Raw genomic sequence first — 23,699 nt, 5'->3', positions numbered from 1 at the left:
GAGAAAATCCCTTCCACAGATGTAAATACGGAATGCAAGCTCAAAGAAAGTATTTAGATGGAAATCTGATGTACCTGGGCTTTCCCAAAGCCAAAAGCTCTCTCTGTAAGTATATCTTAGATCTCCCTTGATTTATATGCTTATTAGAGAAAGTTGTTGCAGCATTTCCATTTAAGAATTTACAACATTTTTCATTAATTCTACTTTGTTATGTTAACTTTAAGTACTCACACTATGCCCTTCCTTTAACTAAAAAGATTTAATATCATAATTCATGTTCTTCAATTCTTGTGTGCAAATCTAATTTTTTATTTTTTATAATGAGACATAGTTATTAGCATATAATAAGAATCCATTCTGCTGCTCATTCTATGAAAAATAATAACTTTGTAAGGAAAATAATCTTCCTTTTAAAACAGATCATGAGAGTTTTGTTTGTTTTAAAATATCGACTAAGTGGATTTGAAAATATTTTTAAAAAGGTCTAGCACTAAAGCTGCTTTTGCACTGCTCTACACATACATATGTGACATCACAGACTGACAATTTAAAATCAAAAGAAATCTGAGCTGGCTGGGAACTGCACCCAACCACTGCTTCAGCTTCGTGCCTTCCCACCCGACGTGCTCTCCTGTGGGATCTCCAAAAATCAAGAAACCACAACAAAGCTGCAGCTCAGTAAATGGGCTGCATTCAGAACAAGCATTAAACACCACAGGCATTTCCCTTTCTACATTATAGTGACCATTCTGGATGAGCTGAGAAGCTGAAATTAGTCCATCAAAAATATTTATGTATGTATTTAACTTGAAATTACTTTGAGAGGGATGTACTGAGATGATATTCATGGCTGTCATTTCAGAACATGGCAGTGTATTCAGAGAGGAAGACATAATGATGAATGTCAAAAATGATAAATGGACACAAGAAAACACAAGCTTGAGGTCTTTATCTAAAAGAAGCCACGTTACTGCAATCACTAAAAACTCCAAGATTACAAAACTGTTAACCAGCTCCATTTCCCTTACCTGCTGATGGCTCTGCAAAAGGTACATAATCAATCTGGAGGCAAATTTGAGAGCTATGGTTTGACCTTCAGGGCTGAGAAAAAAAGACAAAGGACGTATCAAAAAGCCAGCTATTTCTGTCATCATTTCATCTCTAGAAGAAAAACAGCCAGCTCTTAATTATTTCTGATAATCACCAATGGATATTTTTCAAGCTGAGCACTTCAAGCTTTTACAGTAGAGATCTAGATGTTAGCTAAGTTCTCAGCTGACATGCCAATGAAACATGCCCTTACTTTCACTTCTCTCATGTTTACTTTCTATTTACATCTCATAGAAGAACACATTTGAAAATGGAACCTGAATCAAATAAACCAGACATTATTTTAAATTGTGAACAAATGCATCTCTTGAAGCTAGTGTTTAGCTACAGGAATATCTCTTCTACAGCTGCTAAGCAGGATCTAAGGATATGGCTCTTGGCACCGTGGCTGCTGAAGCTTATTCCCACCATGGGGAATGGCAGCACCTGAGCAGCAAGGCCTGCTATTCCAGCCACTTCCCTCTAACAGCACCAGTCAGTATTATTTTACCACCAGTACCTTACTTCATCCCAGAAATGACCACTCCCATCATCGTCATTTGAACTTGAACAATTTGCTGTGCAAATCAGCAGCAAATATGCACAGCTATAAAATGCAGTTCTACACTCTACACCCTCTATATTCAATGTTTCTAACACTGGACTGCAATGTTTGCATGGCTTAAAAAACTATCAGAAACAGGATGTCATACCCTTAGTCTGGACACTGTAAGCCTGTCCGTGCATTCCATTATAAATGCATGGGCACAGCTTCTAATTCAGTAGGAGCTACAATCTGGCTCCAGATTTCCAGTGCTTTCTGCTGACTTTACAGTCTGTATAAGGAGTGCAAACCCTAAGGATTAGGATTAACCATTTCTGCCAATCCAACAAGTTAAATGAGATCTGTCCTTCTTTCTACAAACCATCTGCCCATAAACCAGGAGAGGAGGGATGGCAGATTCACAGCAAATGAGTGTAGGGCTGGATCATTAATACTAATTGTTAATTCTACACTAAACTGGGTGTTTCCCAATTACCATTCAGGAAGAACTATGCTCACTGGCTATCACTGGACAGCCAAAGTAACTTTTTGTTTCAGGAACTGTACAACTGGACATTTACAGGGTGCTAGTATGACTTGTAGGCCTTTTTAGCAATTCAGATAAAGGTCTTACTTCTCTGAAAAATTCTCATGAACTTACTTTATTCAAATAAGCCACACTCTCTTTTCTGAAACACAGATCTTTAAATGAAAGGGCAGTCCCAAACCGATATATTAACGTTCAACATTGAAAGTTTTTAAAATGTAAGTATTTCAATATACGTGACAGACCATACCTGCTGGAGGTATCTGCAAGGTTTAAACTCCAGGTTAAGAGCTCATTTGGATTCATTTTTATAGAGCATTCAGTCTTTGGAAGCACATTTCTGAGATCCATATTATAAAGAATTTCCAGCACCTGCAAACACAATTCAAAAAGAATTTACAGGCAGTCTCAACAGGAATGTGCACATTTGAGATCAATAAAACACTGACTTAAGCTCCACTCCAAGAACAAAAGGATTCTCTCTGGACAGTTCTAAGAAAGGAAAGAGAAAGTTCTTGCTTTTACATGAGAACATCTGTTACAAAATTACTGCACAGCTCCTGTTCAGTGTAAAAAAACCCCAAATACTCAACTACTACTTAAAAGGCATAATGCATGTTTGAAATATACTTTTGAAAATTACAAATATGATCTAAAAATTAAAAAAAATAATTTACTGAAAACATACAAAATGTCAACAAAAAAGCACCCTCTTACCTTGCAAAAACACTGGGGATTTGTTTCCTTCAGAGCCATTGTGAGAAAAGTGTCTTCCAAATCAGTGGGTAAACATAATCCACCTCCTCTTCCTTCTGCAATCTGCTTGGAATTTCTTTGTTTCAGGCCCAGCAGTATTGCTTCCAATGCCAGCAGACGCACTTCATGGAACTCACAGCGCAGGAGATGAGCCACTGACAGCGAGGGCTTGGCCATTTCCTCTGCAGCAGCTGAACCCCAGCTCTGCAGGTCAGGACCCGCAGTCACTGACAGCACTGATATTACAAGTTTGGAGATGCTCTGGAGATACTGTATCAGTCCTGGTACTGCAGATGAGTAAGGAATACCAGACACCAATTCACAATCTGAAATTACTCTCTTCATCTCTTCCCAAAAGTCAAGGAATTGCATTCCTGCAATGAGAGTAACTCTTAGTAAAGTGAACAAATAGATGATGTTGCCCTCTGCTCCAGACCATGAAGCTGACAAATATCAGGTATGCAAAAGGTATCATAAGGTAAATTCAGGCATGAAATGAAATCAGAGTTCTCGTTCATTTTAAACTGATTCCAAATTATAAAAAAGCTTTGCTAGCTATCATATACATTCATATTTAAATCAAAACAAACAAGGACACAAAATTTTCTGAAAACTGATTGTTCAACACATGAGCTGGAAGTTTCAAACAACTTAAAAAGTGCTACAGTACCTTGCAGACTGCCTGCAATCTTTACCAATTACATCTGTTTGGTACATATTTCTTTCAATCAAGCTAGTAATGTAATATTGCAAATTGTACAAGCTTCCCATTTCTACCATTGCAGAAAGTGATTAACAAAAATAAACTATTAAATATATGTGGAAAAAATGTGGATAGTTAGCTCTAAAATCAGAGACCAGACTGAACAAAGTGCTGTCTGTCAGACTACTAAGCTGCAACTGAAATCAGGAGAAATGATGACAGAGGCCATTCTGATAACATTGAAACTCTTACGCCTTCATAGTTTTAGTCAGAAAAAATTGCTATTAAGAAGATGACCCTTCAAGATAACCAGACCTGTCCTGTGTGTATCAGTCTAAAGAATTTACTTACTAAGGATTTACTAACCCACAATACTTTTCCTCTTCCTATTCATTTTGAACAGTTGACATAGGTAAGAAAACAAAGGAGCTGCACTGTAACCCCTCGTATGTATCAGCCCAGAACTGTGACATTTCAGCCATTTACACTGGTACAACCTTGTCCACATGGCCCAGCACAGCCTGAGAACCCTCTTTAGTGCTTGGCCACCTCCCGGAGCAAACAGAGGCCACTGCCATCTGTGATACCAGAGGGTTTCAGGCTTTAGCAGAGCTGGCAATGTAGACCCAAAATAAAGAAAAAAGTCATCAATGGTCCTATTTCACACCCACATAGACTGAAATACTCATGTGCCTTGAGTTCAACCTTCTCCATCATAGGCATAAACCATTTTATAATATTGAAACCATTTTGTCCAGTTCGGTGTCTGTACAGCTTGTACTGCAAGAAAATGAACATGCTATACCCCACAAAATTCAAATGTAAGTAGGGGAAAATCACAAAAGAACAGAGAACAGTGCCACTAGTGCTAGGAGATGTAGGAAGTTCAGGGTTTTTTAAAGGTAAAAATGCACTACAGGCAAATACAAAGATTAAACAAACTTACATTTCTCCAGTATCATGTAACTTTGCTATTCATAATTAAACACCGAGCACTGCTAAAAGCTTGTCCAAACAGTCCTACTAAATTCCTGAATTTGACATGAAGCCACAGCACAAATATAGATTCATTTTGTTGTCCATGAAGACATTTCCCTAAGCCTTCTATTTACAGTTAAATATCCTGCCCTTTCATATTCAGATTCCTCTAAAGCCATCTTAATTTGTTTGACATTTACACAGAAAGTTGACATGGTTGTACACTGTCTAGCACATAAGACAGAACCATTTCTGAGTAATTCTGGACACACTTCAAAGAAATGTAGTATTTGTAAAAAATTTTCAGACATATTGCCCAACCGCTAGCTCTGTCATTCACATTTTCGCTACAGTTTCTTTTCTGAAGGGACTTGATGCAGTCAGAGGAACTCCAGTATCAGCGCAAAGCCATCTCACAGCATTATCCTCTACACGACACAGCCGATTTCAGTCTCATAGCAATGCAAACTTGTATCTTTTATTTGCTACATGTCTAAACCCCCTCCAAGCACGCTGCTTTTACACACTGGCATCACAGCTAAACTAGCATTAATGCCCGTGTCACACGACACGTATCCAACTGCCAGAATTCCTTAATTTCTGAACTGTCTGGTTGCCTTGGAGAGGGATTAGGCCTTCGTCTCAGTTATTACACAGCCTGAGTCCACAGACAGCAGTTTAACAACAGAAATAATCCCAGGAGGCTGAAAGGAAAAGGTTCAAGGTCAAACACCTCAGTTCAAGAAGAGAAACAGCTTCAGTTTCGGAGCACTGCACCCTCTCCGGTTCCTGCTGCTCCCCTCCTCAGCTGCCTTTCAGCAACACACACCCCCACCGGCTCAGCTCTTCAAACCAAGGGTGCATTTGTAAGCATACTGCAAGAGAAATGCTTTCATCTCCTGTCCACATTGCTTTACATTGAGGTAAGCTACATGCAAGCAGTAATGGGAAAGCTGGCAGGATGGAAGGGTCAAAGCTCCAGAGCAGGGAAAAGGAGAGTAGTATTAAGTGCACACAGAAAGAGATACAGAGGAGCAAGAGAGAGAGAAAAAAAAATTAGGGGAAGGGGGAAGGGTGTCTTCCATTTTGTTGGTGTCAATGCTGCCAACTTGGCGAGAGCCTGCAACTCAACATCAGAGAGAGTGGTGACCCTCCCATGGACTCCAGGAGCTGGCCATGCACTGACCTTCCCACTCAGCAAACTTCCATTTGTATTTTGCAAGGCCAGCACAAATGATCTTTATGTCTGCATCTTTGAAGGGGAAAACTACTTGCATATAAAAAACAGAGCGGAGCTACTAGCTTGCAGAACTACTAGCTTGCAGAGACCGTGATACAAGAGTCTTTGGCCACAGATCCTCTTTTTCTGTACATATAAAATACTTCTGCTTTGGATGACTTCTTTTTTTCCCATGCAATTGTGAAAGACTGGACACTGTGGCTCATCTGTTTTACAGAAAGTCTCTTTAAAACTGGATGTCTCAATGGCAAGGCCATCAGCAAAATAAGACTGTCTGAATATTTGCTTAGCCTCAGCACACCAGCAAGGAAATCCTTCTGCATTCATCTTGTGCTCCACATGCTCTCCAACACTCTCTTTTCACACAAATATGTACAAAAGGAAAGAATGTCCCTGTCTTATTACAATGCAGTGGAAATATTCCTGCTTTCAACTTCATCACTAAGAAGTCTTTCCAGGCTTTCATGTAAATGTTTTCTCATCTGCTTAGCTTTAAGTAAACTCTTTCCTTTGGCTTACATCAAAATATCCAACTAAACCAGAAAACCACACTGGTTCCCAAAGTAAATGTCAGCCTCTGTTGTTAAGATACAGTAACAACATACTTTTATTTACAAACAAACATCACTGTACAGTTTGAATGACCAGCTGCTGTGAGAAGGGAGAACAAATTTTGGCTGACCAAAGAAGGGTCCTGGCAAACAGCAGTCTCTCCAGGATGCTGACAGATGCAAAAGAGCCTTCAAGAATTAAGTGGATTTAATTTTATTTTTTTCCCCCTTAAGGATTGCTTCATTTGTGGGACAGGAAGAATTTCAGCCTGCTTGTAGTACAGGAGACATCTTACACAACCACTCGGTTCTCTTCAACACCCGACACAAACATCCTCAGCCCCCACACTGATATATGCACACACCATCTATGTCACAGCATCTAGGTTTGAGGGGCTGGATTTTTAATTCTATTTGTGATCAACTGATGTTCTACCATGTATATGAAGTAAAATGGTCTTTCACCATCTGAAAATAAAGAGGAAAGGAAGAGGAGCAGAATGGTGTTAGCAGACTGGATGAATCTCCAGTTATAAACCTCCTCAAAATTTAGCAGCTCCCAAACCTGCATCCTGTCTCTCTTCTGCTCCTCCCTGCAGTGGCAGGCAGAACCTATTCAGTCTGTTCCCAGAGTAAGCAGATACAAGAGCATTGACAGAAAAATGCCCCTGTCAATGGGCAAATGGGAGTAACAAATCATCAGCTGATGGATAGCTCAGCTGATATTTCATCTCAGAGGCACTACAGGCTGTTCAAAAGTGAGAGAAGTAATCTGAATTCTTTCCATATTTAAATCTAAACTTGCTTCACCTCCTTGCAGAGTTGATACAGAGTGGACAACTCTCCTGATCATCAGGTGTACTATGTGAGGGGCTTCCTTCTGTACTTGTGATTAGTATAGCTCTAAGTATTTGTATCTAGAAAAATACTGAGATTAAATCCTGTATGCAGGCCCTCAAGCATCCAAACCATCTTCCATGTTCCTTCCACAGGCTCCAGAAAAAAAGAACAAAGCAGGGGAAAAGTTGGGAGGTTACTACCAGCATCAGAAAACTTACTGACCCTCTGCAAGGACAGACAAAAATTGCAAGAGTAGCAATGAAATGCTGCTTTGCCTGCAGTATATTGTTATGGGAAGGGGCTCTGAGCATCAAAAATCTGGATATTCATCATTATATAACAAGACCTGCAAGAAAGCACAATTGTTTATAAACTGAGGTTAAAATCCACTCTCTAACTACCATCCACAGACATCTGAACAGATCATATGAATAGGGAGTAGGCTGAGAGGTAATCAGCGCCAAGAAGAGATTTTCCTAGACAAATACTAAGGAAAAGTATCTTCTTTCATATTTTTCCTTTTTATTAAAAGTGGATTAGGCAAAGTCACTGCTAAATGGAAAAAAAACCACAAAGAGAACAGAAAAGTCTGTTTCATTACACAGCCATACTAAGGTGACTGTTGATGATCATAAAAAGGGCATATTTGAAGCAGGATGCTTTCTTTTAAAGACATCTGCAACTTCTTCAACATCAGAGACTAGGCATCAGAACTCACAATACAATTCAGAACTACAAACATGACTGATTACCAGAATCCATGGATAATTTATTGTTGAGGACACAAGCATCCCATTGCATTCTGTACAGCATAAAGGAAAGCTTCCAAAGGAAAAAAGAAGGGGGAAAAAAAACCCATTATAACTGGACACTGAAATGGTTATTTTTATTTACAGGTATTTTTTCTTACAGCTTCTCTCTGGCTCAGCACTGACTTTTCCAGTATTTTGCACTCTCATAAATTTGTAAAACCCCACAGAGACAGTGCAAGTCAGTCAGTGGTACATGATGGAACCTAAAGAGAACCTGATTTTGAAAGGACAAGCAGTCTCTGTCTTCACGTGGGGACAGAATTTTAACTGCTAACATTAATGAACATGCTCATTTCCACTTTCCCTTAGTGTCACCTATCTCATGGAACACCTTTCCAAATTCCCTGCTCAACACAGCATTCCAGCAGTATCATGCCTACCCTCCACAAGCCTCCTCTGACCACCATCTCTGCCATCATGCTAAAAACACTTTTATCTTCCTCCTCCTCCAAGCGTCACAACCGCTGCCTCCAAAGTTTCTCTGACAGCTGTTGGTGTCACACGTATCCACCTCCTTTCTCCAAAAATTTATTCTTTTCAGCTTTGGCCTATTTTGTTGTTCTGTCTCACACTAACTTTTTGTTAGTCTTTGGATAACTTCAACATCCCTGACTTGTTCTGCCTCTGGCATTTTACTGTCCAGGCAACTTCCAGTCACTCGCTGTGTCTTGGACTTCCAACAATGCCACCCTCAATTTATTAATTCTCCTGTCTGCATTAAATTAGAACACTGAGTACCTAAAAATATTTCCTCCGGACTCATCTAATTTAGTGTTAGTAGGCACAGGGCATTTAGATAATTCTATAAATATTTTAAATCTTTACCTTCCTTAACTCAAAATAAAAACATTTACCCAGTGCCACAGTCAATATACCAGCAAACTTCATATAATTTCTGATATAATAAACGAAAACTGCCTTCAATATGTTAAGAGTAAATTTAACTAAAATCTAATTAGACCAAATAAACAAAACACACATTAACAAGCTGCCAGTGTTTTTATTCAAATAATTCTTTGGCCATACTTCTTAAGGATCTAGGAAAAGAAAATTCAAGTATGGCTAAAAGAATCAACCTAGTAATCCCTGTCAAATTTTTGTCATTTGAAAATCATGAGTTTGTAAGTTAGCCTGCAGGAAAAACTTGGCTACCATCTAGCTTCTTGCCAAAATAAGAAAAGATTAGGAACTATGATACAGAAAACAACATAGCCACAACCTTCAAATGCTATTTAAAAGACCTAAAAATCATGTAATTCAGGCAAACATTTAAGAGATTCCTATGTAAAAAGAAATCTGTGCTTGCATTGCAAAGCACTGCAAAGCATCCATAAGTTTGATCCATATTATTTCTATCAATGTATTTTATAACTTCCAATGAAAAAGGACAAATATAACAAAGAGAATGGTATTTGTTCTGTATGTTATTTTAAAAAGTATTTCGTTCTATTTGAGGACAAAACCAGCAGACAGTTGAAATAATACCTCATGTTTCTCATCACGTAAACACACACACACGTGTAGTGCACAGTATTTTTTGCAACCATTTCTTTAGTTTGTGAGCAGAATTTAAGAATCTTAACCTACATCTACAGATTGCTTAGGTATTTGGAAGAAAGCAAGAAAATGGAATTATGTTTTTGCAAAACTCAAGGAAAGAAAGTAAGTTAGAGTAGAACACTGTCTACTCCATTTTGGTATCAAAACAATCTCTCTATGAACAGGATTAATCATGTAAATACTAAGTAACTGTTCCCACGATTAACCACAACACTGGAGGTTTGGTTAATTTCAAGAACTTTTATAAATTCTTCCACTTCAAATGGAGAAAGGAAAAATGCTCAGTGAGACTACAAGTGGCATCTTTTCCTAATCACAGATTCAACCTATTTGACATCCTGTTTAAATGTTTTCTCTTTCCCACCAAACTTGAATTTTGAAGACACTGTACTTGACAACAGGCCAAACCAGATTGACAGCATATATACAGGATAAAGCAACAACTTGGCAGGATTATCTTTAGCAAAATTTTCTTTCATCTTTTCCCTCTTCTGTTCTACATCCTACTTCACTTAGATTGACAGAGTTCTATCAAGAAGTGCCATTTTTTGGAACACAACACTGGCCAAAATGCGCTTCTATTAGTCAAGTACATTATAGAGAGTTGCATCCATTTTTCCCCTCACAAAATGACAAAATACTACAAGAAAACTTTTTCAAGATGTGAGCAAGAAGGAAAATGTAACCATTCTGTCTTGTGGCAGTCTTCATCTGTTACAGAGAGACAGAGCATGGCAGATCTGAGCTTTCACTGCAATTCAACACTGGCTCCTGCGTTAGCAGCACTGCAGATCGCAGTAATGCTCTCATCTTGTTGTTTTGCTGCAAACACCAATTTCCAGAAGATTTGAAGGCAGGAATGTCTATGACAGATCCTCTCAGAAGTTCACATATTCAACAGAGGAATCTTATTTAGTGAAACAGTGTATCACACCAGAGTCCTGTATTCCATCTCTTGCAAAGCCCATCTCTGAGTGCACAGGAAAGTGTGTAACCTCAGATGCACACATGGACATGGAGCTCTACAGACCTCTGCTTCTAACTCCTCCTGATTAAAACTTGTGAATTTGCAAATAACCATATACACAGCTAAGGCTGAACATGTTCTCACCTGAACTCGAGGTCATTTTCCCCACCCCAATATGCCTACAAATGCTACTTTATTCCTCTGTAATATTTGAAGCAGTGTAGAAGTGCCAGAATATCCTCTGCAAGAGGACTGCATTGTTCTCCCAGGAGAATGAAAAGGCCCTAGGCATCTGTGATTTCTGATCAATAAAAACAGCTAATGTGGAGAAAATACATCAAAGAGGTCTGCAAGAACAAATTCCCTGGACACTACTAATAACTATTAATAGTGACAGCAGACATTAGCTCATCAAGTAATCCTATAGCTGGTAAGAACTTTCTTTACTCTCAATAAAGGTAGAAACAGTATTTCTATGTTTAACCTTTTTTTTAAGGCTTGCTTCCAACCACAACTGATAACAGAATAAAACTATTTTAAAGTTTATATAGTCTTGGCTATATGTATTGTCTCAGCTTATCTGAAAGCCCTCAGACACATCAGGAGCTGAGAAAAAAGTTCTAGATTTTGCCTATCACCTCAAGCAAAGAAAACTGTCTCTTCCCAGTGACATGAATCAAGCAACGCCTCCATCCAGTCCAGCAAATAGGAATAACTATGGGGTTTGGGTTGTTTTGTTTTGTTTAAGATAAATAATCATCATTGAACCAGCAGTAAGTTTTTAGCTGGACAAGATGCTTTTGGTATCCATTACTCCCTGCCTTCCTTAGCCAACATTTTAAAGCTGATGTTTTTTGAATTTGTGAAGTAAATTCCCTAAGGGCTATCCTGCACTTTAAGAGACAGATTTTATTAATTGAAAACAACAAATCACTTACAGAAAATAATCATAATGTAGGAAAGGCCTAGGCAGAGCTGTTCTCTGAAAACCTCTTTGTAATTGTAGCCTCTTTGGACAGGCATAATCAATTAGAAGTGGTCTGATTTTAACCAGTTGCAGGCTCATTACATTGCATTCCCATTTCTGTTGATGAAAATCAGTTTCAGCCTGTGGCCTGGAACTCATATACAGCACTTCCTGGGGCCTCTTAGATAAACACATCAAGAAACAGTTTTATTTGGATTTGTCCCTCACCCTTTATTCATTGAAACAACTTTACAAATCAAGATTAGAACAGAGAAAATTGGCTCATAACCAGAGATATGCATATATGAGTTAAGATATTTAATCTCAGAAAAATATAATGATTCAATTAATAATCATATCTTTAAAACATTTAAATGGGAGACTCAAAACATTCAGTTTTAACTGGCGAGTTTAGTCTTTCTCTTACTGTGTCATGGGACACTCAGTTTCTATTTAATATAAACACATAACTCCTTCCTTTCAGAAGAGCTTCTTGCCTGTGATACATTAATTGTCCCAAATGTATCTTTAGGTTTTCAAAACAGTACTTCCAGCCTCAATTTTTACTCTCTGTAGACACTGCCTGAAATAAGTAATTTTAAACCTACATAGGAATGAAACTTTTAAGCAAAACAATACTGATGAACTGTACCCGAGCACAGAGAATCTGCAAAAATAATTGCTTTCCTTCTGCAGAAATTGTACCTTACAGCACCCAGGTTTGGTACAGCCCACAAGAGCTTTGAAAAATAAATGAATCCACTACAGTTGGTAATCCAGCCACAGCATGGTGCAGTCCCTCAGGCTCAAAGGGCTATTCACAAGTTAGGGGCATTAAAAAAAAGGAAGGGAGTTTTCTGGTGTGGAGAGCTCCATAAAAGTCTTTGCAAATGTGCAGCAATTGTTTAAAAACCAGAACAGACAAAAACCCCCAAGGATAACTGAAATAGGAAAGAGACTGATAAAGGAAATGCAATGCCCACTAAGTAAGCAAAACCAGGAGCCCTCCCCTGGAGTACTGGCTGTTCCTTCCTAAAAGAAAATACAAAAATAGAGCTGAAGGGCAAGTGACAAGAATAATCAGAAGACGAAAAAAAACCCTTCAGATGAAGAGAATACAGAAAAACCAGGATGACTCATACCATAATGGAGCTGAACAGTGGTAGAGGATCATGCTAAATAAGTGGAAAAATTAGTATTTACAAAAGGATCTCTCTTTTTAAAAGTAGTATTCGAAGTAAAAGGGTGATGAGCCCAAATATAGTTGAGGGAGGTTTTGGGTGTTGTTTTTTTTATTTTGTAGTTGTGATACACAGCTAGACTTTTAATGTACTGCAAAGGATTACTTCTAAGGCCAATGGCATATGAGGATTTAAAAAGCTTTATTCTGTAGTAATAAAAAAATATATATATATTTTAATATAAGAATTATTGTTGGTAGATATAGCTTAGCCCCAGGAAAACCAGTAAATAGTCAGGAAAAAATTATCCCTAGAGACATGTTATATTGAAACTGTTCTAGATAATGGTTCATTCCACCCTATAAAGCATGTGGCCCTTGCCTAGTCACTCTGTACGTCTGTCCCATTGTAAGGGCTAGTTCTGTATCAACCTGTCTGAAGAAGTTGATTTCAGACATTTTCATCACCCATTTGCTTTCCTAAAAGCTATCCCTATTTGAACTGTACATTTACAAGAAATCACACCAATAGCAATTTCAGAGTTAGAACGGAACTACATCAACTAAAGGTCTAAGCAAAAAAAGCAGAAGGAATTGGTTTTAAAATTAACAGTGCCCACAACACGACTCTCTGAAATAAAGAATGGTTCTAATGACTTAGATGCAGTGTTAAGAATTTTAATAAAATGACAGAACTATTTATTAATTGCCTTCCTGGACTGACAAGGTAATTTATTACTCCTTCATAAAAAATTAACAAAACAGGCGCACAAGGAAGCTACTTATAGCTAACTGAAAGCTGCCTACACACTGGCACAATTGAAAGGCCATCCCTTCCTCCATACCATTGTTTTTCCTTACTGTTTACAGCTTGTTTTGTACTGTTGCTAACTGTAATCTACAACATTAAAACCACTGATGGTTCTCACTGGTCCTTCAAAAAATTCCCATTGATAATGAATCAAAATGAAAAAAGAAACTGAAAGAATCTCTCAGAGCTGTTTTTTATAAAACTTCTTAACATTTGAAAACCCTTTCCCTGAAACTACTTCAGGTGTCTCACGAAAAAACATTTCTGTGGTTTTCTGGATTGCAATAGTCCAGGATGTGGATTTTGAATTAAAAAAACATTTTGGAACATGAAGAGGATTTTTTTTTGTTGCTAGCCATTCTAGGACTAGGAATACTGCAAGATCATCACTTCAAGCCTTGACATGGAACTGTACCTCAGTTTTCTCCTCAATAAAACCTAGGACAAGCTCTTGAGAAGGCAGAATAAAGGGCCTTCTTCTACAAGGCAGCTAAAGGATTCCAGAAGTCAGGAGATACCTTGAGCACAAGTAATACACTGTTGTTTCTCCAGATTGAACTTTCTTCCAGAGCTCAGAAACAGATACAAATATTAAATCTGATGTATAGAACAGTCTATTGACTTACCTTGTTTTTGAAACTTCTCCAGGTGAGTACTCAACAACACAAGGACATCAAGATAGGCAGCTCTGGTCACTAAACAAGGATTTAGCCTAAAAAAAAAAATCATGTTTTTAAAGCATAAATCCTTATAACCTTATTCTCAGAAACAGCAGTAAAACAAACTAGTTTGGCATGTCTGTTTTAATTAATGAAGATAAACTATTGGTCAAATTAGAATGCATATATAAAACAATTAGGCCACGTTAAGTAAGCTTCATTTCCTGGTCCATTCTGAGTGACAGTCTCCCTTGCAGAATGGAAACACCTTCTTTCTCCAGCCATTCCACTGAATGGCATTTGATACATTTCATTATTACTGGATGAACCAGCTCATTGTAGCACCTACTAGGTCTGTTTATTTGTACATAACGTATGTAACTAAATGCATCAGCAAAACTAGTCTCCACTTCTTACTGTTACACCTCATAAAAGAGTAACTTTCCTTCCAAGGTACCTGCTACACCTTTTTAATGTCCACAGCTCTCTCACTGTTCTGATGAAGACCAGAGGTATTCATGTTTTTAAAATCAGGTATTTCTTTTTCCAAACAAGAATATTAGGGATTTTGTCTATATAATGGAACTTGGTAATAAGCTTCTTTCTGCTCTACCTTTTGAATTTGCAAGTGAGAAACACATTTTCTCTCCAATTAGAAAAATGAAATTAGGTTAAAAACTTCATTTTTCTTTGTATTACTATCATTGAAACATACTTAGCCATAAAAAATTTTTAAAGATATAATGTTCACTTAAAATGTGAACAAACAGGAAATCTAGTTCAAAACACAGAAATTATTCTGAAGAGCCCAATGGGACTTGTACTAAAACAAAAACTTTCAGAATCTAGCAACACAAGTTGAGGTATGACTAATTCTGTTCAGTATTTCATTTTTATTTTATCTGGCACTTTCTTTGTATGCTTATCTTAATGTTTGAAACTCTTTCAAAAATTGTTAATTAAAAATGTTCCAACAAATATTCTGAACTCTAACATCTTTAAAATTCAAGAAAAAAAAAAAAGCTTTTTCAAGTAAGATAAGCAATCACAACATAAAAATGAAAAGTTTGAGGCTCTTACATAGTTTGGCCACTGTATTTGCCTATGGAGAGTTAGCCTATGAACCTATTAAAAAAGACAACTTTAACCAGAAACATTGCTCTCACCTTCAATAATAAACTCTGCAAGAAGTCTAAAATACTTATGGTTTCTTTTATACAAAATGCTTTCTTTTATACCTACAATATTAGGCATCCACATAACACACAGCAGAATATGTGCTACCAGGATCTCTCTTCAGAAGAGCTTTTTTCTCCTTCTGCATAAAAAGAGACTTTTTGAACATTTTCTTACTAGTGAAGTGGTCTAGGTTCATACCTCCCCAGACTTCTTCATGCTTGCCTTCTACCACTTGCCTTCAAGCTCAAGAGCTGCCAGCTGAGAAGATGTACATCAACAAGAACCAACGCCTTAAGAAGCCAAAGCAATTTTAATATGGCCTATTTTTGGAGAGTCCTATTAGGCAGACTTAATTTCTATCCACCCTGGTTAAGCGAAGGTCTTTTCTGTATCTTGGGCATTCAGTTGCTGCCTAAGTTTTTCTTAACAAATGTGAATGAAAACACAACCAAGGAATACTCATGGAGTTGGGAGCTCAACCCATGAGAAAACAGAGGGACTGATCAGTCAAAAGCTCAGAAGAAAAACAAACCACAAGAGGTCTCTCACAAATGGATGAAAGCAGCTACAACAGTTCCCAGTCAATATGAGGAACCTAATGGGTCTACTGCACTTCAGCTCTTACAAAAAAATGGAAGACTCGCTTATCATATCGTGTTTTCAGTGGAAAGAAAATTTCCAATGTACAAACTGTGCCCTGGGCAAAACATGGCTGATGCAACTTTTACTGAAGAAGAGGCAACAACAACACTGGCATTTTTTTTATTTTGGTCCACTTTTTAAGCACCCACCACTTCATTTAAAGTGAATGCATATGCATGCTTTGATTTTGAAAAGAGACTTTTCCAGCATAAAACATGCCAAATGTTTGTCCTTGGCTGGTTCTGTTGCTCTGGTGATGCTAGTGAATTCTCATCCATATGTGCCAGACAAACACAACAGGAAACTCAGTTTTCCAAAACCAAGCTCTGTTCAGTGTTGTTCAGATTGTAGCAGAAAGCTCAATCTTGAAGACAATCAAACTGTGATTTACATAACAGATCTGACAGCCAAAAATCACAGTGCTGAACATTTTGAATGATGCACTGCACAGTATTACGACCTGTTCGTGCAGAACTTCAGCAACACAAGTGGGAACAGGACAAGATGTTTCCTTTTTAACACCAATACCAATAAGGTGGTGTTCTCATAAACAAGATTTGAGGAAATCTGTCTCCAAACAAGAAAGTCACAGCAGTAGCAAAAGGTGGGAGCTCTAGACATCTGGAACAGCACTCCTTTTTTCTGTACAAAACCCAAAAATTATTTCATTTCCCTTCCAACCTGGTTATTAATGGAAACAAATACATCATATGCTCACTCCCAATGATAAACTGTACATGACTCTGAATGGGGTAGAACTAGAGACAGTTAGGACTTTCATATCTAAGGGAATATCCACCCAGAAATATAGAATAGCTATCAAAACAATATTCCTACTCTTACACATCTATACTAATAGCAGCCATGTGATGCCAGGGCACAGATCCATACCTGATTAAAGCAATGCTTTGTCTATGCTAGCCAGTAGTTTAGTGTAACAACAGCACACCTGGAAGTCAAAGAGCTGGCACCAAAGACCCAATGGCCACTTGATGTACTGGGTCCAGATGCCTTAAACCATAATTTTCAGAAGTTCAATTTGTTGCTTTGTGTTAGGATATAGAGCTTATAGCCAGCCTGCTCCTGGAACCTTACTGCACTTAGGAGCTCGCCCCACACTTTTTAGTACTTCATAATGCTCTCACTTGGAGCTTGACTGTCCAGGTGGAAATAAAAATCAGGTCAAAGCCACCTGCTGCATTAAGTTTCACTAACAGCTAATGCTGCAGAATGTTCCAACACATCTGACCAAAGAGAGGACAAAGGCTGTCTGCCCCGAGTAATGTGTGAAAGTCAAGGCCCAGACTGGACCTGCCAGGCAGAGGGAAGGAAGACTCCTTCCCTCCTGCAACAGGCAGGGACAGAAAGGATTACTACTTCAGATTACTACTTAGCAAGAACAAGATGCAGAAAAAACATATTTCTAATTTAATAAAGGAGAAAAAAATGACTATGGGAGGAGCTGCTGAGTCCTTACCAGATCATCCTATAAGGATGGGCTAAGAGAATTGGGATTGTTCAGCCTCAAAAATATTGCAGCCTTCCAGTACCTAAAGGGAGCCTGCAAGAGAGAGACTTTACAAGAGCCTGTAGTGACAGGACAAGGGGGGATGGATTCAAACTCAGTGAGAGCAGGCTTAGATTACATATTAAGAGGAAATCCTTTGCTGTGAGGGTGGTGAGGCATTGGAACAGGGTGCCCAGAGCAGTTGTGGATGCCCCATCCCTGGAGGTGTTCAATGCCAGGTTGGATGGGGCTCTGAAGAGCCTCTTCTAGTTGAAGGTGTCCCAAGAGCACAGCAGAGGAGTAAGAACTAGGAGATCTTTAAGGTCCCTTTCAACCCAGGTGATTCTATGATTCTACGACCATGGAACTCCACAGAATATACAAGATCATTGAAAGAACACAAGTCAATAAAGTTAAAAGGACTTAAGATTTTAAAGGGTTTACGCCTTTTTTTTTTTTTTTTTTGTAATTGCCTAAAGCTCTGGCCTAACAGTATCTTCACTATGATGGAAATAAGTGTCTTTTTTTTTTTTCTTACTATTTTAGGTAGGCCTAGCTGAACAGTAGAAAATCTGGAAACACAGGTGCCAGTTTGCATATTATTGACACTTCATAGCAGATTTCTGGATTAGATCCTGAAAATGAAAGTCTTCCAAACTTACTCAACTTCTTGTCATTAATGCTGAACAAGTAATTGGGGATAGAATAGACAGACTTCTTTGCAGTTGCATTTTCAATTCTGGCATGTGAATATGAAATTTAAGAAGAGTTCAAGACACTTGCAGGAGGAAACCTTTTGTTAGCTGTTAGGAGTCCAGGGACTTTTTTTCAAAGAAAAAGGTTAATGGAGTTAAAAAGTCCGTTAAAATTCACAGGCTCCCATTCACAGGCCTTTGAAGAGTCCTAGGTTAAGCACTTATAGAATATTATAAGACCAGAGTAACAAAGAGCTATTTGTTTTCAACAAGGAACTGCCTGGTAGGTGAATGAGGAAGCATTCCCTGCAGGAGATGTAAATGAGACTGGGCAGGTTCAGAAGCTCCATGTGCAACACTGGGGTTTGCTCCAGCTGGCTTTGGCTACCTACAGTAGCAGTAGGGCTGCTTTGATTTCTGCTCTGCCTTTACCTCCACTAAGCACCACTGATTGCAGCTTAGGGCTATGCAACTGAAATCAATCCTAGACTATCACAGCTTGGAGCTCCACAAATATTATCTTTAAAATGTTTGATTCACCTTTTATAGTTAAGTCATGCTGAATTTGAGGTAGTCATTGGTTTGCTTATTTTGGATGGCAGATCTAATGCAAACCAAACTGGCATTTATTGAAGAAATCAGCAATATGTGGTCACAGACCTCCCGTGTATTTGGCTCCCACAACTTCATTGCTTCAACTCTATCAGGAACACATGGCTTAACTTTTAAAAGTCAGTTTCTCCTGTATTACTGTTTAATTTAAACAAGATCAACATTAATGAATTACAGAGCAAATTACCTTCTTTTCCAAGAGAAACAACAAGGAGCAAAGAACATGGAAAGCTCACACATTTGGCCTCAATTCTGTCAGAACACTGGGAAAAAGACAATCTCTTGCTTCTGTAACCACCAGGGTTTGCAAAGGCTCTTAAACAGCATTTCTACTTATTAAAGGGCACCATTTATAACTATCCTGATTTCTGTATTAAAGTCAGGATGTCAACACCACTTTATAGCAAGGACCAAAGAATTTTGATGCACAACTTCTGCAGATTCTCCTTATCTTTCCAAACCCCCACTTTTCAATGACAGTCAGATGACTTAAGAAGCTGACAGCTATTTTATCTTGGATCATTCCTCTTTTTCTACCTCCCTTCAAGATGAGCAACAGCAACTGTAGCATTAATTTATTGCATTTGTTACATAAATAAGACAGATACAAGCCAGTGATTATGAAATCAATGCAATTTGTGTTAATGTTTATTACATTAGCTTTTGGTTATTCTAGAAATTCAATGTTTTTCAAAGAGGTCGTTTATTTTGCTCATATTTTTCCTCATTAGGAAACAGATGTTGGAAAACTACTAGCAGCACAAGCACTATTTAATGTACAGCAACTGACAATATTTACTAAAAATGTAACAACATAAAAATTGAAGCATATTTCCTGAAACTCTCAATGAGCACTAAGAAATGTCAAATGCATCCTGACAACGAATGTCTTTCAAATAAAAATCCATAATATCTCTCTTATGGATGAGGTTAGCTACAGGTATCTTATGTAGTTAGCTATCTTAGGGATTCCTAAAACCTTTTAGAAGAGGTCTCAGAAAAGCTCTGCAATTTTCAGCCTCCAAGCTATTAGAAACATCTGAAAGACTGCAGATTTTTTTACCCAGTGCTGCCTTATGAATCTTTCTAACTTCTAATCTTATTTCTGAAATGGGAATATCACTTTATTACATAACTAACAAAATAGAATTTCCTCCTAATAATGTAACATGTACATTACAGGTCTGGTCACAGTAAAACAGTAAATAATTAACAGTGTCTGACAATATTTTTTTCATACAGTGTTTAAGTGACTCTTAGCAACTCAGATTAGTTAATCTCAGCTCCAAACTTTAAAAACTGATGACAAGATTTGGATAATGAATCAAGCTGATGTAGAACTTTAGTCAAAATTATACAACTTACAAGTTACCTACAAATCCTTGTATTTTGTCCCAAACCATCAAAACACACTCTTAAGCATCAGGGTAAAGACACCAGAGCTGGCCAGATCACAAGGGTAACCCCTTCAAAGGTCAGTTCACCACTACCTTGTGAAGAAGAGATTCATCTTAATGACTTGCATGACTGTTTTCATTTCAATTTTTAAAGTGATCAATTAATTAAATGAACTGCCTACTCCCTCTCTGGTCTTCAATGAAAAAGCCACTCTTACTGTAATGCTGTATGTTTCTGAAGCCTTTAGAAAGGCTGGAAAGGACTTAAGTTCCTGGAAGGAAGACCTGTTCTTATGATTAAACGTATCAATATCATTTTAGAAAAAGTCCCCTATTAACAGAAACACTGTAATTACTAAACACTGCCCTATTCTTCTGTGTAAATAACATGTCATTGTTAAAGAAATTTGTATTTTAGCTGGCAGAAAATAGATCAGCTTACTGGTGATGAATTTAAACCCCAAATTCTCCTACTTTCTAGCCACCAGTATCACATACAATTGTTGATTCTGACAGATGGATAGAATTTGTTTCCTGAACGTCATATTCAAGTTAATGTACAGGATGCAATTGCACAAATTACTGTATTTCTGAACTGTATAAACATTCCTGATAACTCAAAATTTTAGGCACATTAGAGCTGGAATTTCATCTTTAGCACTACATAAACAGAGGAAAGAATTTTTATTAAGTCCAACATGTCAAAGCTGGAACCTGGGGATGGGATCTGTGCAACCTCTTATTATGAGTTTCCCACTGTGCCTCTGTCTTCCATAATCTCAGCTTTTCTGGTTGGCACATTGGCAACTAACTTTTGGGTTTACAGTATATCTTCCCCTCTCAACTCCCAGCATACTCCTTGCTGAAGAATGCCCAATCTCCAAAAGTACTCCTCCTTCTGGAGGCCAGATTCTTCTGATATGTGACCTGCCATTGCGTCAGCTAAAATATCTTCTAAACACACCAAAGAGTGATGTCTTGAGTCTTAATCTGTGATGTCTTGAGTCTTGATACAGTCAACTCTACATAATCCTTGAGGGCTGTCCATGGGGAGCTCCATCCTTGGAGGGTTGCTGATGAACCAGGCCAAGCTGGCTTTGTACTGACCACATTTTACCTGCAGCGTGATCTGGTAAAGGATCAGATGTCATTTATGGAGGCGACAAAGCTTATGGAAATCACTCCTACACGTACAGCGAGCAGCTGGTTAAAAGATTAAATCTTCTCCTGTTGTTTTGGTTATTAGCTTTCAAATTCTGCAGTATTCTAAAGACTGAGGTTTTTGGGGGTGTATTTGTTTAGAGGGCAGCATTCATATTTTAATCTGTTTTCTCTCAGAGCCCACATCTGTAGCACTGAATCAACATGCATGGCCTTCCTCTCGACTTCTTAAGGAGACATTAATAATGGATTTAATTATTAAACTTTGTCCATAGCATTTTTAACCATGTAATACAAAACCAGCACATCAATGAACATCACGGCCAACAGACCTACATTTAATGGAAAGCATTTAAAAAAGTAATAATGAAGCCTGCACTACCAAGTAAACCTTGCTGAGTTCCTGGAAGTGCAGGAACACGCGCATAGAAACAGAAATACAAACATTAGTAGAAGTGCATCTGCTTGCCTACTTGGTGCTGTTGAGATCTTCTCCAAGTAATTATCATGTGCACAGTCCCCTCACTTGCCCATTCTATAGGGACAGCTCATCCAGCACTACAGCAGGCATTGTCTCCAAAGGGAGTTGCTAGCCCGGTGATTTAAGTTTTTCTACCACTCTCAAAGCCAGACTATTATGTTGTTATTAGTTTCCCTCGTAAAGACAGAAAATTTATTGCTTCAAAAAGAAGCTGCACAAATCATTTTTTCATTGTAATACCACCAAGAACATCCTGAGTTTCAGCTATTAAGAAAAACTTATTTGTGCTCCAGCTGTCCTTATTGAATGATATATTGAAAGGCTGTGTTTTGTTGGTGTTGTTTTTAGCATACCTGATTGATAAAATAATCCTGGCTGTTCTCTTTTTTGTTCTCTTAATGAGAACCTCATGTGATCCCTGAGCAACATCCTAAAAAACTTAAGAGGTCAAACTAATCCCATGCGCAAATTTAATGAATTTTACACAATTAAATCAAGGGGCTTACTTGGAAGAAAAAGCTAGGAAAACTCCTATGTTTATTTACTGAAAAGCATTTTTACATATAAGTGAGGATTTATGTCCAAGATCTGTAACTGTACATTGTTTCTGCCTACTCCAAATGTTGCACTGGTGGAGGGAGCACCTTAAACAACCTCATCCAAAACTCAGTATTCCTGGAATGTTCCTAGTTAAGTCAGGAATATACCTATGAACCAGAGTCAAACACTACTTTATCTTATGCAAAGTACATCTTAAACTTCAGCCTGAAGTCCAAACATCTCTACTGATACCCAAAGTGGGTGTTCCAAAACAAGCAATCACCAACTGCCTAAATAAACAGTTTGTAGCCGTGTTAAGGATACTGTTATCAAAACTGGTGAAAGAGTGGACTTGGAGCAGCACAGAAACCTAAATTAGCTCGCTAAAAGCACGTAAGATGTAAATTAGTGCCTCTAGGAATACATTTATGAACAATGACATGCTATGACTGCTCTCAAAAACAAAGAAAAATGAAGTTAAGGCACATGGGTTAAAACATGCAGATTAACAAATTACTGGTGAGTCAGCACCAAGCTTGACAGAGTTCAAGAAGTATTTGGACAATGCTCTCAGGCACATGGTGTGACTCTTGGGGATGGCCTGTGCAGGGCCAGGAGCTGGACTCGATGATCTTTGCAGGTCCCTTCCAACTCAGCATTTTCTGTGATTCTCTGAGCTGTTCATACTGGTACACTTCATTTTCAACTGGAACAGCACAACAAAAATTTCCCTTCACATTTTGTGTGTACAAGGGCAAACACAGGAATTATTGTCCCAGCTTACAGAAAGCTAAGTTTTCAATTTGAAACCTGGTAAATAAACTTCTGCAGAGAAAAGCTCAATCACTAAAACATTTCCAACTTTTGAACTTGGCTGGGCAAGACATACAGACCACTAACGAATAAAGATAAATAACTGCACTTCTCAATGTGTGGGTTTTAAAGACAGAAATTAAAAAGTTGAAAAGTTAGAAAACAGGGAGATGCCAAGTGCAGACATGGCCTCAGAGGGACAAGAAGGTTCATCCTGATGTAGTGGAAGAAGACAAGGCAAGAGTACTAAAACATGAAGAGGACTTCCCTCTCTGCCAAGGAGGATAACCTTACATTCTCCCCACAAAAAAAACCCTTCCAACTCCCAAATAAGGGCCACTTCAAAAATCACATAGAGGCTGCTTACAAAGATGCAGAGAGCCATGGGCATGTTGCACCTCTGTCTAGGTATGCCTGCATGTGCCTCTGTTTCGTCTGTAATAGTCTGTTCACTAGAAGTCACCACTG

The 23,699-nt window shown here is 38.1% G+C and overlaps 1 protein-coding gene across 1 annotated transcript in view; it reads right to left on the bottom strand.

Moving 5' to 3' along the window:
• Positions 1-23,699, bottom strand: part of THADA (THADA armadillo repeat containing) — a 151,231-nt gene that overhangs the window by 31,749 nt on the left and 95,783 nt on the right. Inside the window, exons 31-34 of the mRNA XM_084203263.1 lie at positions 14,172-14,257; positions 2,898-3,310; positions 2,431-2,552; positions 1,029-1,101 (exon numbers count right to left, since the gene is read on the bottom strand). Of these exons, the coding sequence (XP_084059389.1) occupies positions 1,029-1,101; positions 2,431-2,552; positions 2,898-3,310; positions 14,172-14,257 (694 nt within the window). The remainder of the gene's footprint in view (positions 1-1,028; positions 1,102-2,430; positions 2,553-2,897; positions 3,311-14,171; positions 14,258-23,699) is intronic.

Source organism: Fringilla coelebs (assembly GCF_963513975.1).
Source record: "Fringilla coelebs genome assembly, chromosome: 3".
Taxonomy (NCBI): Eukaryota; Metazoa; Chordata; class Aves; order Passeriformes; family Fringillidae; genus Fringilla; species Fringilla coelebs.
This window is presented reverse-complemented; position numbering and strand designations above follow the sequence as displayed.